At 43.4% G+C, this 16,200-nt stretch overlaps 2 protein-coding genes across 6 annotated transcripts in view; one reads left to right on the top strand and one right to left on the bottom strand.

The window, feature by feature from the left end:
- Positions 1-5,221: 5,221 nt before the first annotated feature.
- pex2 (peroxisomal biogenesis factor 2) lies at positions 5,222-13,897 on the bottom strand. 2 transcript variants are annotated; one of them, XM_056433931.1, is made up of 2 exons: positions 13,825-13,897; positions 5,222-6,850 (listed from the first exon to the last, which is right to left on the bottom strand). In XM_056433931.1, the coding sequence occupies exons 1-2, from the start codon at positions 13,826-13,828 to the stop codon at positions 5,865-5,867; spliced, it is 990 nt and encodes a 329-aa protein (XP_056289906.1). In that variant the 5' UTR covers positions 13,829-13,897; the 3' UTR covers positions 5,222-5,864. The 2 variants fall into 2 exon arrangements, with proteins under 2 accessions (XP_056289906.1, XP_056289907.1); XM_056433932.1 differs by having other exon boundaries at positions 5,222-6,847; positions 13,825-13,861.
- Positions 13,898-14,025: 128 nt separating this feature from the next.
- Positions 14,026-16,200, top strand: part of LOC130206361 (myosin-9-like) — a 98,288-nt gene continuing 96,113 nt past the window's right edge. For 3 of the 4 annotated variants that reach the window (XM_056434291.1, XM_056434292.1, XM_056434289.1), the window contains exon 1: positions 14,103-14,451. In XM_056434291.1, the coding sequence (XP_056290266.1) occupies positions 14,338-14,451 (114 nt within the window). In that variant the 5' untranslated portion in view covers positions 14,103-14,337. The other variant, XM_056434290.1, reaches the window with a different exon arrangement.

Here is a 16,200-nt window from a genome sequence, read left to right as displayed (position 1 = left end):
CTGCTGCACCGTCCAACATTGCATTTACCCACGTTTCCCCTCCTCCACCTCCCATTATTGTTGGACTTATTGATTCCACATGCCACTATTAATTTTTAGAAGTTTCTCTCATGTGTTGTGCTTTAAGTTGATAAATAATTTGCTCAGCGGCTTGGTTGCGTCGGCCTCTTTTGTCATGGCCATGCTGACTGATCTGTGATGCCATGCATTGTGGGTAGCAGAGGCTTTAGCAGGAAGGACTTTGCCTGTTGGGAACTCCACAGTGGAGGTTTACACCTCATGTCGTACAACAGAACAACATCATAATCAACGTTTTTCCTTTAGGGTACAGCTCCGTGTGCACTCGAGAGTATATCGGCTCCGACAGTGCGTAACTGTATTCACAACTGTGTGTTTGTGTGCTTAGAGGCTGCAGTCGAGTTTGTACTGTTGTCTGTGTCGAGATGAGAAGGTTAATGTGCATGTTTGTGTGTGTTTATTATTCTTTCTTGTGCCCGTGTGTCTGTGTGCATCTGTTGGACTGAGCAGGTTAATGCTGGTTGACACATGCGGTTCACTGATCTCCTGGAGGAGTCGGGACTCACGGCAAAACCTTCACACACAGGTATCCATGGCAACCACAAAAATTATATTTCTTCCTTCCCCGGCAAGCCGTGGATTCCAAGATGCTGAAATGCACAAATACATTGTCATTACCCGGCAGCCTCATAGTTAACAGGGTTAGGCTTTTTCTGTCTGCTGTTCTCATTGCTCAGTGTGTTGCCTACACATGTAATTTAGAAATTCCTGTTTCTAAAACTCAATATTACCTTTACATGCAGGGTTGATGCTTCTCTTTGTGCCAACAGGAGGCTGTTATTTCAATTATTTCCATCCACGGCCATGATTGTGTTTCGCTTTTACGTTCTTTCATATTTTTGTTCTCAATCTAGTTATGGGATTTGGAATATTAGATTTTGTCAATAAAATGGCAAGACATTATCAAATATTCATGTCACTTTACATGTTATTTGGTTGCTTGTGAGGATTGATGGCCTTGGAGTAGCATTGATTGACAGGCGACGGCGAATATAGCTTTGTCTCACTTCACTGTCCTCCTTCGTTGTGGCAACTTTGGTTGATTGCACAATAATCATAGACCCCTCCCCCCTTCACAAAATAACAAATGCAATTTAATTTACACATATGAATAGAAATTAGTAAATTAATCTATAATTAAAATATAGCAATGCACCAACATATAGGTGAAAAAATAGAATGACTTATTTATCACATCTATTCTGTGCATCATACAAATGGAGAATAAACAAATCTGCCATTCATCCTATGATAATTTGAAATTCCATGAATTATTACAGTGAACATCATTTAAAATAGAGCAAGTTCAACATTTTTAAGAAAGATGATTTTAAACATTCAGTTTTCAGCTTGGACACCAAACAACATATATATATACATTTTACTAAAAGGTGCACTCGTACCGGAGCCGAGCGCATGCCTCCTTTTTCATCTCTTTGAGGGAGAATTGGAATAAGCACATTGTGTCCTGCACTACATTCCTGAACAAGCAGAGGTTCAATCACATTTGCAGAAGTTATCAAAACTTCCAAAGAGCTCAGCTGGCGCCTTAAACCACAGGAAATTCACTGGGACATCTGGAGGGATGTGTGCAGATTATTGCTCATTTAGTCTGTTCTAGACATCAGTAGGAAGAGGACTGAGATGGCTAAACATACAAACAGACGAGAGGATGCACACACACACACACACACACACACACACACACAGGCTTGGCTTTGGCAGATCTAACCCCAGGCCCACCACAACACACCTGTGTGTAATCCCCCCTGATGCCCTTTAGTCGTTTGTCCAATCCCCTCGCTACTGCTGTCCTGGCCCATCCAATCAGAAGACAGGTCAGGTGAAGTTTGATTCCATGTCTTTAGCCCTGTGTTAGTATCAGAGGATGTGAAATATAAAATTCACTGCTGGTGCCTTTTTTCGATTTAAAAAAAATTACATGCAGCCTTAAATGACTCACTTGTCCAGTAATTTTACAACAATGTTTAATGTTTAATCAGAGAATAGAAACTAATATATAAAAAGGGAAAATATAGAATGTAATGTTGAGATCAGACAGTATGAAATACAAATATCAGTTTGCAGTATATTTTAAAAAGGGGATCAATATTATTTTAATATAAACTATTCCAGTATGAACACAGCTGTTGAAAATAACCATGCAACAGATTTAAAAATAGTTATAAAGGTGGATAGATAAATAGATAGATGCAGTATAACACAAGTTTACGAGTCTCCCCACTGTCTGCATGTATGCTGTCAGGGATATATTTGTTTCTGATGTGGAGGAGGACACAGCCTACATTTAAGCTTTTTCAAGTTACAGTAGCATAACCTTATTGAATTTTTGTTTAACTGTATTTTCTTGATCTTTGTATTTGCTCTTCCAAACTGCACATATTGAGGTGGACATATAGATCCTATATAGATCCCAAATCATCCTGGCTCTCGAGAACAAAGATGAAAAGGCCAAATTCTGTATTTTCCCAAACCGGTGCCGCTCCATTTTTTCTCAAGGTGTGAAATGCAACAAGACAAAACCTCAACGCCACGATAAAAGCTCAGGAAATTACTTCCTTATTTTAGGAGTGATTGATTGTCCCCCTGACCTGTCAGAATGAAGAGGTGGTTAAGAGGAGGAGGCAGACTAAGATAATTGGGCCCGGTGGTATCCAAAGCCTGGCAGGTGTTGAAAGAACTCTCATAACACAGGTACCTGCAGCGGCTGCAGCCATGAACTCGAGCACACCTAGGATGTCACTCCCTTGGAGGAATTTTGGTGTTTTATGTTTGACATGTCTTTTATTGAATATATGAAATACATGAGATACTTGTAAAGCCTTCTGACATATTGGACATGCCACAAGAAAAGCATATACAGGTGTCAAAAATCCTCTAAGGTTTCAACAAATAAATGGTGCATTTTTTGTTTTATCCTTTTTTTGGCATGGAAATGATGTCATTTGCTCTTTGAAAAGGATGTCAGTATTTGCAAATATCTACCCACTAGAAGAGGGGTATAATTCCCATACCTGTTGAAAAGTAGGTAAAAGCTTTCACCATGAGCTGAAGGATCAGAGATGGAATTTTGTTGAAGTGAAAAAGCACAGGTGTTTTTACTTTAATTTCATTAGTGATGCATAGGGCTTTCTAAATCCTTCTAGCCATTTCAAATGAAGAGCTAAAAGCCAGACATAAGCTTAAATGATAACATTCTTTCTCTGAGAAAAATATGCATGTACGAATCAAAGCTATTGTACTATCCGTATTATTATCTGCAACCCAAGGGCTCTGTTCCAATTAAAGAATACCACAGATGGACCGTTCGGCAAGCATGCACACAAACCAACCTACAATAGGTACAGTAAAGTACCCGGTATTACAGAGCCAAGAGAAGAGCTTTTTACTTAAAAAACTATTTAATCAGGAAAATCAGCGCCTTACATCAAAGAAATGGAGATGAGGGACAGGCGGATAAAGAGGCTCATCAAAGAAGGAGATCTAGTTAGGGATTCAACGCCCTAATTCCCTTTCTCTTAAAACCTTCGTCAGAGGGGGCACAGGGCCAATTTGCTCCCTAAATGGCTGTGTGTGAATGGGCAGATTGCTTTGCATAGCCACTGGGAATCTGGGCGCTTTTCTCTTTTTCTTCGCCACACGGAGCCTGTGAATTAGAAAAGATCCAAAGACAGATAGGCTTAACGGAGCCCTAGCTACCTTCCTTAACTCCAGAGCACTGTTCCAACTTCCAACTAAATCAATCCATAGGCCTAACTCAATTAATGGACTTTAATGCACCGTTTCTTCTTTATCTTTTCTCTTCCCTGGGAATTGGGGACTTCAGTTGGACTTGTCGAGTAATATCCACAAAAAGGTTTGGATTGCAAGCCCACCTGAATGTTAAGACAATGACATGTCCCCGGGGCGTTACGGTTGATCATATATGCATCCTTAATCTGCAACGCCGCCGTGATTCATGCCTTCTGGGACTCACTGTACTTTATTGCATGAGATATTGACAAACAGTCTCCCCTCTTCAGGCTCTACACACAAAAAGCGTTGCTATAGAATTTATTATTCAGAATGTCCTTGATAAGAGGGGACCTCCGAGTATCCTTATAATGAGCCTTTATGTTCGGTACATAATGTCAACGCAATCATGTAGGATTGTAATCCCCTCATGCTGAACTTTAAATAGAAAATCAATCGAGAGGCTATTTCAATACTTCCATGTGCTTTAAACTATACATTTCATTACATTCAGCTTTACTTTGCACCACCAAGTACATACACTCGAGCACATAATGCTCTGAAAACCTGCGGAAGTTCTTGGGAGAAATAAAGATCACATGGTGAGTAACATAAATAATTGAAGATCCTGTCAGTTCACCTACCCAGTACTCTTCGGGGCATGCATAGGCACCTCATGAGGACAAATATTTCATGCTATCCTCTCCGCTCAACAGAAACATTAACCTCATCTGAGTGCAAGTGTGTGTACGTCCGTCTGAGCCGGTAGATCTGAGACCAGCTCTCCGCAATAGGCTTTCGATCACGCCTGCAGTTCCGATTGATCGTCTGGGCAATCAGCAATTAAGCCCTATAGTGATCAGAGCGGGAGAGGGGAGGAAGGGGGAGGGAGGAGGAGGTGGGAGGTAGCCCCCCGCCCGACCGTACTCTTCTCTTGTCAGCCCAGGAAAGGCTTCACTCAGCTGGGGTGCGTTTGGCCTGGGGCTGGGCTCACTGGTGGAGGTTAACTCCAGCATAAATAAGCATCTTTGGACTCATTACAGGGATTAGAGAGTAATTCGCCTGCGAGGAAGAAGCCGACTGCCAGGGTTTTGGTACAGTTTACTACAGTCTTATAGGGGCGAGGGCCCTGGAGATTACAGAGGGAGGGAGATGGAAAGGCAGCGAAAGAGAGAAAGGCCAAGGGAAAAGAGAGGCTGGCTGTCAAGTGTATGTGTGTGTGAGTCAATCCAAGCCCCCGGCTGCCCCCTTGATCTTGAGCATGTTGGGGTGCTGTGAAAACGGATAATGGGAGTTTGAACGACCGGGCCTGTCTAGAGAAGTGTGCTGATTGTTATAACTTTCCCTCATCTCTCTCTCTCTCCACTTAACTAAATAAAGACCCAAGAGGTAACACTCTATCAATTTTAATGATGTTGAAATACAATTTAGGCACAAAATACACAACAAATGCTAATGTGGCCATGATGAGAGGCATCAGACATTCCTCCCATTATTAATTCAGCTGACTTTCTGCATTTTTCATCAGAACAAATATTCCCATTTCAACAAACACACACACAGATACACACGCAACCAATTTGGAGCATAAATCAACACGTTCACTCATCAAATATATGCCGTGTGGTTCTCTGTAGTCTGTCCAGTGCACCAAAAACAAATAATTCTGTCCAAAGTCCAGTTAGAGAAACGGAAGGGGCAGAGCATGGTCAATATATGCACACATATATTAAACAGAGCAGGTCTGTGTATGTTCAGGAAGTCCAGTCATAAACTCAAACTTGACTTTGTGAATCCTTTGATTACTAAAGCCCATTTGTTTCGATATACTACTGTCTTCACAAAATACTTTTTCATCATAAAGTTTAATTATTTAACCTTAAAGATACATTTGGACAATAATACAAAGCTGGTCAGTCATGTGTCTGTTTATATGTGTATTCTATACAGTATGTGCGGCTATAAAGATATCAACCACCATTTTACATTTGAATAAACCCTGAAATTACAAAAATGAACTCTTCACATCATCATCAGCATCTGCCAATCATCTCCACCCCCATCTTGACCGGCTCCGGCTGGCCTGCCTCAGCACCACATTTGGGGCAGGTGAGGCAAGCGTCTGCAATGCTTTGGCTTTTGATGCAGTAGTAGCAGAAAACGTGTTGGCAGCCCACTGTGTGGGGCATGGTGGGCCAATCGCCGCACAGTCCGCACTCCTTCCCCGCGCCTGGCCCTTCCGTTGCCCCCTCCCTGTCGGCACCATCTTCCCCCAAAATAATTGACAACACGGTTGCCTTCAATTTCCTTGTATTGATCAGTGGCAACAGGAAGATGAGGAACTCGGCGAAGCCGTGCCACAGCAGCTCGCGGTTCATGTACTGGTAGGTTACGTCCCGGACCACATTGGGCTTGCTGAAAACCGCCCGAGCTCCCACAACCCTTTCAGTCAGCACAGGATGGCGACCTCTTCTCAGGAACACAAGGAAGTTGATGAGACTCGCGAGCTGTGCGATACTAGAGAATAAGGTCAGGCAATTGCGGAGACCCCGTTGGAGTAAACCACCGACTCCTTCAGACCCGGGCCCTCCTGAACTCAGGCCCGGCAGCAGGCTGTGGGAGCGCTCCTGGAGCCAGCGCGGACCTGCAGTGAGCAGGGCCAGACCCAGCTTCTGCCTGCGAGACAGAGCTCTGTAACGGGGAGACGATGACAGGACGTTGTGGTAGCGGAGACTCAGTAAGGACTGGCCCACGGTGGTGCTGCTAGAATAAAGTGTGAATCTCCACACAAGCAAATGGAGCAGAGCCCTCAGTTCAGGCTCCAGTGGGGTGAGCAAGCCCGGGCGGCAGTTGTGGAAACACTGGGAGAACTGGGTCCATACCAGCTGCTCCAGGGATGAGTCAAGCTCGAGGGCATCCAGCTGGCTGATGCGCAGCACTGGGGTCTGCGGGTCAGCATCGGTCTCTGGACCAGAACTCCCAGCTGAACCTTTTTGGTCGTCCTCGCTTTCCAAATCTGCTGGAAAAACAAGTGTAAAATATGATAATCAGGTTTTTTCGCGAAATTCATGACTGGACTTCAATTTTGCACACTATACATAATATACAAAAAGAAAGCCTTCTCATTTTTGTTTAGATGTCACGATACTGGGTACACACCAACAAGGGCATCCACGCAAGTAGTCACAAGGTTGTTCATTAACAAATGACACAGGAGTAAGAAAAATATCCACAATATCAGCCCAAACTACAAAAATAGCTAAACATTTCTCCTAAAACTGCCATTAATCAAGTATGAGTAATAACAATAATGGTAATGTCTCGTGATCTTACATTATTAAATATCATATAAACCTCTGGGCAACTCCATACGTGACTATTAAAGTCAGGGACATGAACAAAATACGTGCAAAAGGCACAACTATTAAAAGGTTGCTCGGTTGCTGGGAGGAATGAGGCCCTGGAGGTGAGGGCCCATCCTGTTAGGAAGGTTATTTTTTCTTTGTACACGGGAGCGGAAATCACTTTTCACATGTAAAACCCATCCTTAATGCAACCTTTGAGCTGCGCAATGCAGAGGAGCAGGGGGTCTTAGACTGCTCTCTCCAGTGCATAGACACACACAATCCAACACACACACACGTGGACACACACAGACACACAGGAGGCAAAGCTCGGGGGCTCTTGGTGCCGGCTCCCTCTGGAGATAGGGGTGTGTGTACAAATCACATCACTAGGGATTAGGCTAACGGCACAGTCTCTGGTACACCGTAAACATCTGCCAAATGTGGAACAATTTTCCTCCCCCTAGAGTCGACTCCATATGGGATCCCGCCATTGTGAAGTCTGGGCTATTCTGCGCTGCATATGTTTCCAAAACTGCTCCCAGTTCCCTCAGTTTTATCTGGCCTTTCCTCATATAAAACGCTTAAGAAGTGGGGGACTAACAAAGGCAAGGAGAGACAGAGCAAGAGACCCAGAGAGAGAGCGAGAGAGAAAGAGAGAGCGAGAGGGCTTTTTTGACAGTGGCTTTTGTGTCTCGCTGAACAGGATTTGTCACGAGGCTTTAAAAGAGATTTCAGCCGGGTAAATATGGCAGTTTTGACAGAAAGAGAGAGCTGATGGTCACTTTAGACGTTTTTCGAGGAGGTAAAAAAACAAAAACATTTAAATATGCGGTGGCAATGCGCAAGTTTATTGTGGTGCCCAGGACCATATGTGTATTCATGATGTTTCAATAGAGCCAGGATACACCGTCCAACAAAGTTAGAATTAGCAAATGAATGAAAAAAAGAGTGAATTCACGCTGAAGTAAGCAGGTGTGACCAATTCATTGAGCTGCATTTGAAATGCTGCCATGTTTAGTGACTAGAAACTCGCCTGTGACGGAAGTGGAGTTTGGCTTAAAAAAAATATATAGAGAGGTAGTCAGACTGTGTATGGTAACCAATAAACAGCCACCATTTGTTTAGCTTAATCTGAAAGTTTTTTCCTTGAAAATGTGGAGATTATGTGCCCCTGTGTGCAGTCACGTGCACAGACATTTTGGGGGGCTGGTGCTCAAACCCAAAAAAAGGGCACCCAATGCCAAAAAAAAATTCTGAAAGAGTTGAAGCATAAGCAGCATTACATTGATGCAATACATCCTCCCTGCGTTTTCTCTCTGGGCAGCATCACCGCTAGCTTACATTTTCTTTATGAATAAAGATGAATATTATATAGCAACAACAGTACAGGCGTTCTGATATTGTCTATCTCATGCCAGCCCGGTCGCTGATGGTCACGCATTGATGGATATTGCCCTCTTTATTCTTTTTCAAAATGGCGATATTGATGATTATGATGAGCATTAACAGCCTCCTCAAACTAAAACAAATAAAGCTCCAAAGCCCCTGGAATAAAACAAACTCCAAACTCTCTCTTTCTCTCTCTCTCTCTCTCTCTCTCTCTCTCTCTTCTCTCTCTTCTCTCTCTCTCTCTCCTCTCTCTCTCTCTTCTCTCCTCTCTCTCTCTTCTCTAAACACACAAAACGTCAGTAAACAGCTGGACAAGACTTGAAATCACGGGATTTCGTGAGTTTTGTTTGTTTAAGAAACGTCGGACCAGTACTTGACGTCATGTTTGTTTTCAGCTAATGTGTTGTGTGATTTTTATCACAAACAACGTCAGGGGACAAACACCGTCATGACCTGTTTGTCTGGTGCTGCGCGTCAGAGGAAGGAGAGGAGGTGCAGTTGTTGGCGCGAGCAGCACTGAGGAGAGGGAGAGGAGGAGGGAGGAGGAGGGGCAGGGGGGGGGGGGGGCGCGAGCGTCATGGGAGCATGTCGGCGAAATTCTCACAAGAACTCAAATAAATGCCGATATTAAAACACATTTGGGGGGACTTGATAACAAGTGATTTTTTATTCTTAAATATTGATGAATGAAAAAAAAAGCAAAAGCAAAAAAGGGGTCTTTCAGGGCAAAAAAGGGCTGGTTGGCACCACACCACTAGGGCTCTATCTGTGCACGTGCCTGCCTGTGTGTGCCCGTGTGTGACTTTGTAGGTTTGTCATGGTATCCTTGATCTATGCAGAGTTCTCATACAGAGCTAAATGAATCCACATACACACACACCCACACACAGACACACACAGACACCCACACACAGGAATTCCCCGTCACAGCAGCTCTCACGGGAGAGCAAACCCAGCCGGGTCCAATATTCTTTTCAAAGCCTTTTATCGAGCAGTTTACAAGTTATGAATGAATATGTTTTATTTGGGGAAACACGGTATTGACAGCCACCTATCAATAGTAATGTGACTATTGTCAAGGGTCTGTCAATATTAATGTAATTATGATGTAGAGGGATCAGAGGGATGCCAGAGTCGGGGGCCAAGTAACATCTCCTGCCCACTGCCATATCAATAGCTAGGATTGCTATTGACAGCCTCCCTTCAGACTTGCAGCACTTGCCAAATATATAACAAGCAGACACTTCAGTCAATGTAGGGCTGCCTATAAAAATTAAGTATTTGAATTTACAGGGCTCTTGCCATGGACGTCTGGAAATCCATGTTCCTTATGTAATAGTCAAAAGTCACAGTCAATGTCAGTGTTTACAGAGCAGTGGTGTGGAGTGTGTGCTCGAGGCCACGCTCCACACAGCCATCCGCACACTAAAAGTATTCAGACACAAGAAGGCAAGGCAGACTCTTTCTCCGACCATTTCACACAACCACACACACACCTGATGCGATCCATTGACTTGATAATTCTCTCATGGGTCAGCCAACCAACCGATCCGGAGACAAAATGCCCTCTCCTGGTTGTCGGGCGGCTGACAACCGGCAGTCAGAAGGCAGGTAAGAAGAGTTCACTGAAAATCAACAGAAAATCTGGGGTCTTGCTTTTCTATCAAAGCCATGTAAAATACTTTAGAAAGATCTTGAAAATATTAAAAGGTATTTTGATTCAGGTCAGATGATGTTTTTCCTCCCGTTGGTCCCTTAGCCTGTGCATCTTGTTGTGACAACGATAGCGCACTGACTCAAGGCTGACTGCCATAGCTTATAGATAACAATAACAACAACAACCAACACCACCACCACCACAACAATATCCAATCGAACAGGGAACACATCGCAACATCACTTCAAGGCAAAAGGGGCCATGACCAGAGTGAGGAAGGAGAGACGAGGCAACAAAAGCGTACGGAGCCTCAGACTGAAGCCTCGTAGCTGCACCGGGAAAATAGACAACGGGCGTTAATGACAGACGCCCTACAGGAAGATACAGATAGAAAAAGAGACAGAGGAGTCAGACCACGCGTCAAGAAACCCTCCGCGAGGCGCTCTGAACTACCGTCTGCTGTGAAGGGGAACAAAAAAACTGGGGGCAAAGAAAGCTGAGGAGGAAAAAATGAGGGCGGGGAGAAACAGATAAGCGCCCACCTCTCCCTTGGAGCTGACCTTGAGACTGACGGTCACAATAAAAGGAGGAGGGGAGATTCCCGAAGCACAAGAGGCTCAGCCTCACTGAGGTGCGGAGCATCCAGGGAATAGCCTATAGAGGGGAATAGGCTGCACTTTCTTCTTGACCTTGGCTTTGGTGTCTAGGGAGCGGATGAGGGTGTTTAGGGAAGGGGACTAAAGACCGAGGGATGCTGGGAAGGTGGAGTATCTCCTAGGGGGGGATGGCAGGTTTTTTCCCCCCCGCAGCAGACAAGCGCTCTGAAGCTCCTTACAAGGCTATCGTTGCACGCCATATGGAAACTGTGTGTCCAAGAGTCCTGATTAAGCTCCTGGCGTGGTGCAGGGCTCAGCTTCCCATGCACTTAGCTGTGGTTGTTAGCGTAATATATATTTGATGAAATAATGCATAAACGTTCACTTGGCTTTCTATTCAATTCAATTCAGTTTATTTTGTAAAGCCCAACATCACAAATTACAGATGTGCCTCAAAGGGCTTTACAATCTGTACACATACGACATCCCTTTCCCAGGACCTCACATCGGATCAGGAAAAACTCCCAAGAAATAGAAAAAAACCTGTCACGGGGAAAAAATGGAAGAAACCTTCCGGAGAGCAACAGATGATGCTCGTTGAAGGAAATAGGCTTACGCATTGGCAAAGCACACGGGATAACAACTTCACATTTTCTTGTCTCGCTCATGTAAATTAATTTGTGTAAAAGCTCTGGTGAATAGAACCTATTTCTCAGAGCACTTCAGTCTCGTTTTTTTATTTTCTCCTCTCGCTCCCTCCTCTCTTACTCCTCTCTCCCTCCTCCCCGCTCCCTCACTTTATTGCCCTTCTTTCGCCAGGAACGAGTGCAGGCCTATTAGCCATGGCCTTCTAATGTCCTCACTGTGAAAACGGATGAGAATGTCAGATTTAGAACTTTTAAGAGAGTGATGTCATACAGCAGACCACAGGCATTACGGGGACGCTAAGATTACCCAGGCGGTAACCAGACTAATTGTTATGAGTCTGTTTCATGAAAAATGGATGTGTTCAAATGCAGAGAGGGGTCTTCAGGCTGTGTGTGTGTGTGTGTGTGTGTGTGTGTGCACGCCACACACTAATGCGTTATCAAGGCTCTCCCTTTTTTGTAATCACCCAAGACTCCTCCGAGCCACGGGGTAAGGGCCAAGTTAATGCCGGAACACAAAAAATTACACATCAGTTAGAAAAGCACATATGACATACAAAAGAAAGATGTGCTCTGTTTAATCTGGTTTGCTCAGAAGGTAAATTATTTAGGAGAATTAATTGATTTCATGGGTAGGAAGGTTGAGTATGCTGGGACGTAAGAGTAATAAGTACAGGGGTTTGCGGAAAAAAACAACTTAAAAAGTAATGAAACATTTAAAAAGGGCAGAGGCACAATGCGCGTGGAAGAAAAAGCAGAACCGCTAATACATGACATCTGAAGTTGTGTCTTCCTTAGGAGTCACAGAGAGAGCACTGGGGCCTCACCTCATACAAATGGGTTATACTGATGAATATTTGATCGGCATATTTCTTAAGCTTTTGCTTCATGCATGAACATTAATCTCTGTAACAATTTCAAATGAGTGTGGGAGTGGAACATGCTAACTGGAGGTGGACTTCTTGTCTCCAGTAAATCTTTGAGAATGTGAAGGCCACTGCAGGATGAGAGACGTAATAATTTGCTACAACAGACCCTACTTTTAGTATCCCTCTTTTTTATCTGTGAATAAATTTGGAGAATCGGATTGCTGCCTCTGCAAACTGTATCCATCACGACAGGTCAACATGCTATAGGCAACGTTCATGTTAGTTTAGAAGTTGAATGCCTCGATTTCCCAGCCAAAATGTACGCAATAGTGTGAGTGCACTGCAAATATAATGAAAAATACTGTGATACTTGGAGACAACTGAACATGATGTAGAGACTTAAATGCAATTATTTAAGCACACTGGATGTTAACAGCTGCATCAGGAACACACATCTGTCTGCCAATTCCAAGTCTATAGCTGGTATGTATGGATTCTAGCACTAAAATGACTACACATGCTGATGACAGATATATTAGATCATATTGGAGCTTGACATGATTGAAATCAAAGTAAAAATGTTAACACTTTTGGCATGTTGGTCAGAAATAAACAATGAATGTGCAATAACGACGTCTTTTGATCTCTGAAATTACTAAACTTATTAAGCTAATTCAGGAGGGTGGAATTACATCCAAATTAGTGCACAGATAACCCATCTAGGCTTTATCACTTCTTTATGACCGAGTGACATCACAGCCCAATTTACTTCCAGCAACTCTCTTAAAAACACACTCATTACACTAAGTGTTTAGCTCCAGAGGCACATGCCTTTCCTCTACTTCCATGCAACCAGCCACTCTACATTCTCCTCATAATGACATTGTCTCTTAATTTTTTAAGCCCATGCCCATTAGTCTTTCAGAACCACAAAGCTCAAATCTGCTCCATTTTGATAACAAGGCCCAGGCAGTATGTGATGATCAAAGCAAGGATTAGGTTTTGGCGGAGTGTGCAAGAGCAGTGAGTAACGCTAGTCTCTTGGAAATCAATAAGATCAACTTTACCTTGATTTGGGGAAGGTTTTGATCCCTGCCACTCATTATTTAGTGAAATAATGTAATTATGTGCAGAGAGCAGTGTAAGATACTCCTGTAGGAAGACACACTGACACCCTCCAAAGTTGCAAATGGAAAATATACCTGTCAACATGACTCGTGATGAATACGAATTTATAATAGTTGATCGTTTGAACTGCAGCCATTACATACATCAACAATCGATTTGATATGCAAATATGCAGGTGAAGAGACACACACATTGCTTCAGACGTCACTGACAGCAGACAGCAACAAGGAAGGTATTACTCCACGAGTCTTATAAGAAGCAGACGTGGCGCATTTAAGCTTTCCGTGGGACTACAGGGTACGGAGGAAAATAATGCAATCTTGAAATTTCGCTAAAAGAAAAAAACGATGTTCTAATTACCCATTTGTTGTCAAGGCAAAGGCGAGCTCGGTGCCAGTCCGTCCCGATGAGACCACAACAACCCGTATATCCGGGTTGTGGGGCTACGCACCGCCTCTTTTAGAAAACTCACCAATGGTGTGCAGCTACGAAGCCCAATGGTGAAAATGAGCCAATCAGATCACTCAGCGCCAACGCAGCGGCAAAGTGCAGGGGGTGAAGCGTCGGTCTGTCCCTCCGTTGTAGAAACGGCACATAGCGACCAATGTGTTGTTGAAGCCACGGTAATTAACGTAAAGTAACACAGATACTGTCTTACATGCACCCAAAACGCCATGCATTGTCTTTTGTTCCCCTCCAGGTTGCTCAGCAGTTGGCTGAAAGCGTAAACTATAAGTCTTTGCACAGATTCAACCACAGGAACGAGCCGGGCTTTTGAGGGTTAGCTGGTTGGCTTTTCCTAAGCCTGCCGGTTTTTGTCGCATACACATTGCAAGCACTTTATTCAAGCCACGTGCAACAAGTTGCACAACCATGATGGAGACGGACAACATTAAACAGCTCGTGCACGAGTTTAAAGGACTTTACGAGCAGAGGTTAGCCACTCTGAAGCTGGACACCGGCGGAACACGAGAGGACCTGCTACAGGTGAGTACATTGAGAAGTGTCATCACACGTGGGTTTTTACGGCAATGTGACCGAGCGGTCACTGGGGTGTGGGTTCGAACCCCACCGGTGCTGTTATAGTCGTGTTGCAGCCTGGTACTGTCACAGTACTTTGCAGCCTCCTTTGGTAACCATCCGGGGTACTAAACCCTGTATAATAGGTTCAGTCCACAACATTAATTATGCTTAACAAAAAATAGGAATTATTGAGGAGCCCCTTCAGATTCAAAGTCTCCACAGGAAGTGCAGCTTTTTCCAACATCCATTGTCATTAGGTTGTCATCCATCCAATAGAAATCAAAGAGCATCCTGTCCACCGTGACCGGTGCATCAGAAGATGACCTCTGTCCTGTCAGACAAATGACAGGAGGAAGCGCAGCGGTGCTTTCATAAAGCCACAGCACTTGTAACAGGTGGCAAATTGCATTATGTTTCCATCTGAGCGGCAGGGATCAGGAACACAGATCCACGCTCATATTTAAAAAAGAGAGGTTTCTAATCATCAGGATTGTTATGTGACATCATTTAGCTACAGAATGTAGCCTGTGTGAGCTGGGCTGTGTATCAAAGCAAGTGTAACAAGGTTTCAGAGATGAGTTTCGGTCAGCCGGCCCCAGTCACGGGCCTGCTTAACAAGGTTATGTGTTTAGAACTCAGAAGCTCCCGAGTCCTAAAGGTTGATGTGGACAATTAATCATAAGGCTTGTCCATTGAAAACACACAGTCCATTCGTCCATGAACCCATTGTATGTTTATGATGTTTCCAAACATGTTTGAACAACCTCCCAATTATAGAATTAATATATAGTATAGATTTTTTTCTTATGCTTTTTGGGAGCGAGCTTGCAGACATGATGAGCCTCAGCTGGACATAACTTGAAAACATGTCTATGCTAAGTTAGCTTAAACTAAATAAAACTGAACAGGCCAAACTGACTTAACAAAGACAACCCAAATTACCAAAAACTGAAGACAAAGGCAAACATCATAAAACCATTTTTAAAACCAAGGGGTAAAACAAAGACAAACACAACCAACTAAACATCAAATGAAACCAAACAAAGCAGTTATCATCAAAATGCATAGTTTAGCAAAACAAAGCCTCACTTAATGCAATTCTACTTAAGTATATATTAGTTATGTAAAAAGGTCAATAAACTCTATGAGAAAATGAACTGTTCAACACAACTTATGTGTGTGTGTGTGTGTCAGCTGCGTTGCAGCAGGTGGGGCCATCACAATCACTGATGGTTCCACATCTGAAAGGCGGGAAACCAAAAATGACATAGACATATATACATATATATAGATATAATGGATGTATTTTCAGTTTAATACAATATCAACCCTTGAATGTTATCTGATATACTGTCATCTATCTATACAGTTTTGTAAAGTCACTACCTGAAGCTACATCAGTGTTGTATTATGCACCAGGGGACGGTATAAACCGCTTGTTGACTCTTTTTGGCTTTAGGGGACAGACACTTTATGAACACAGATGTACGGGCACTCCTCTAAGGCAAAATAGTTCTGAAATTCCGTGGCACTCCCTTTTATCTGAGCTACTATCATTCATGTGTACATGATGTCCGGCTACCTGTACAATCCCCTGAAGAAACAAGCGTATTAGCAGTGAAATAACCCAGAAGACTGTACAGAAGGAGTGTGAACATTTGATGTGTGATATCATTGGTGGAGCATATTTCGGTAACCTTTTCTAAAGCATAT

This window comes from Pseudoliparis swirei, chromosome 16, assembly GCF_029220125.1.
Source record: "Pseudoliparis swirei isolate HS2019 ecotype Mariana Trench chromosome 16, NWPU_hadal_v1, whole genome shotgun sequence".
Taxonomy (NCBI): domain Eukaryota; kingdom Metazoa; phylum Chordata; class Actinopteri; order Perciformes; family Liparidae; genus Pseudoliparis; species Pseudoliparis swirei.
Note: the sequence above shows the minus strand (reverse complement) of the source record. Positions and strands in the feature narration are given on the sequence as shown.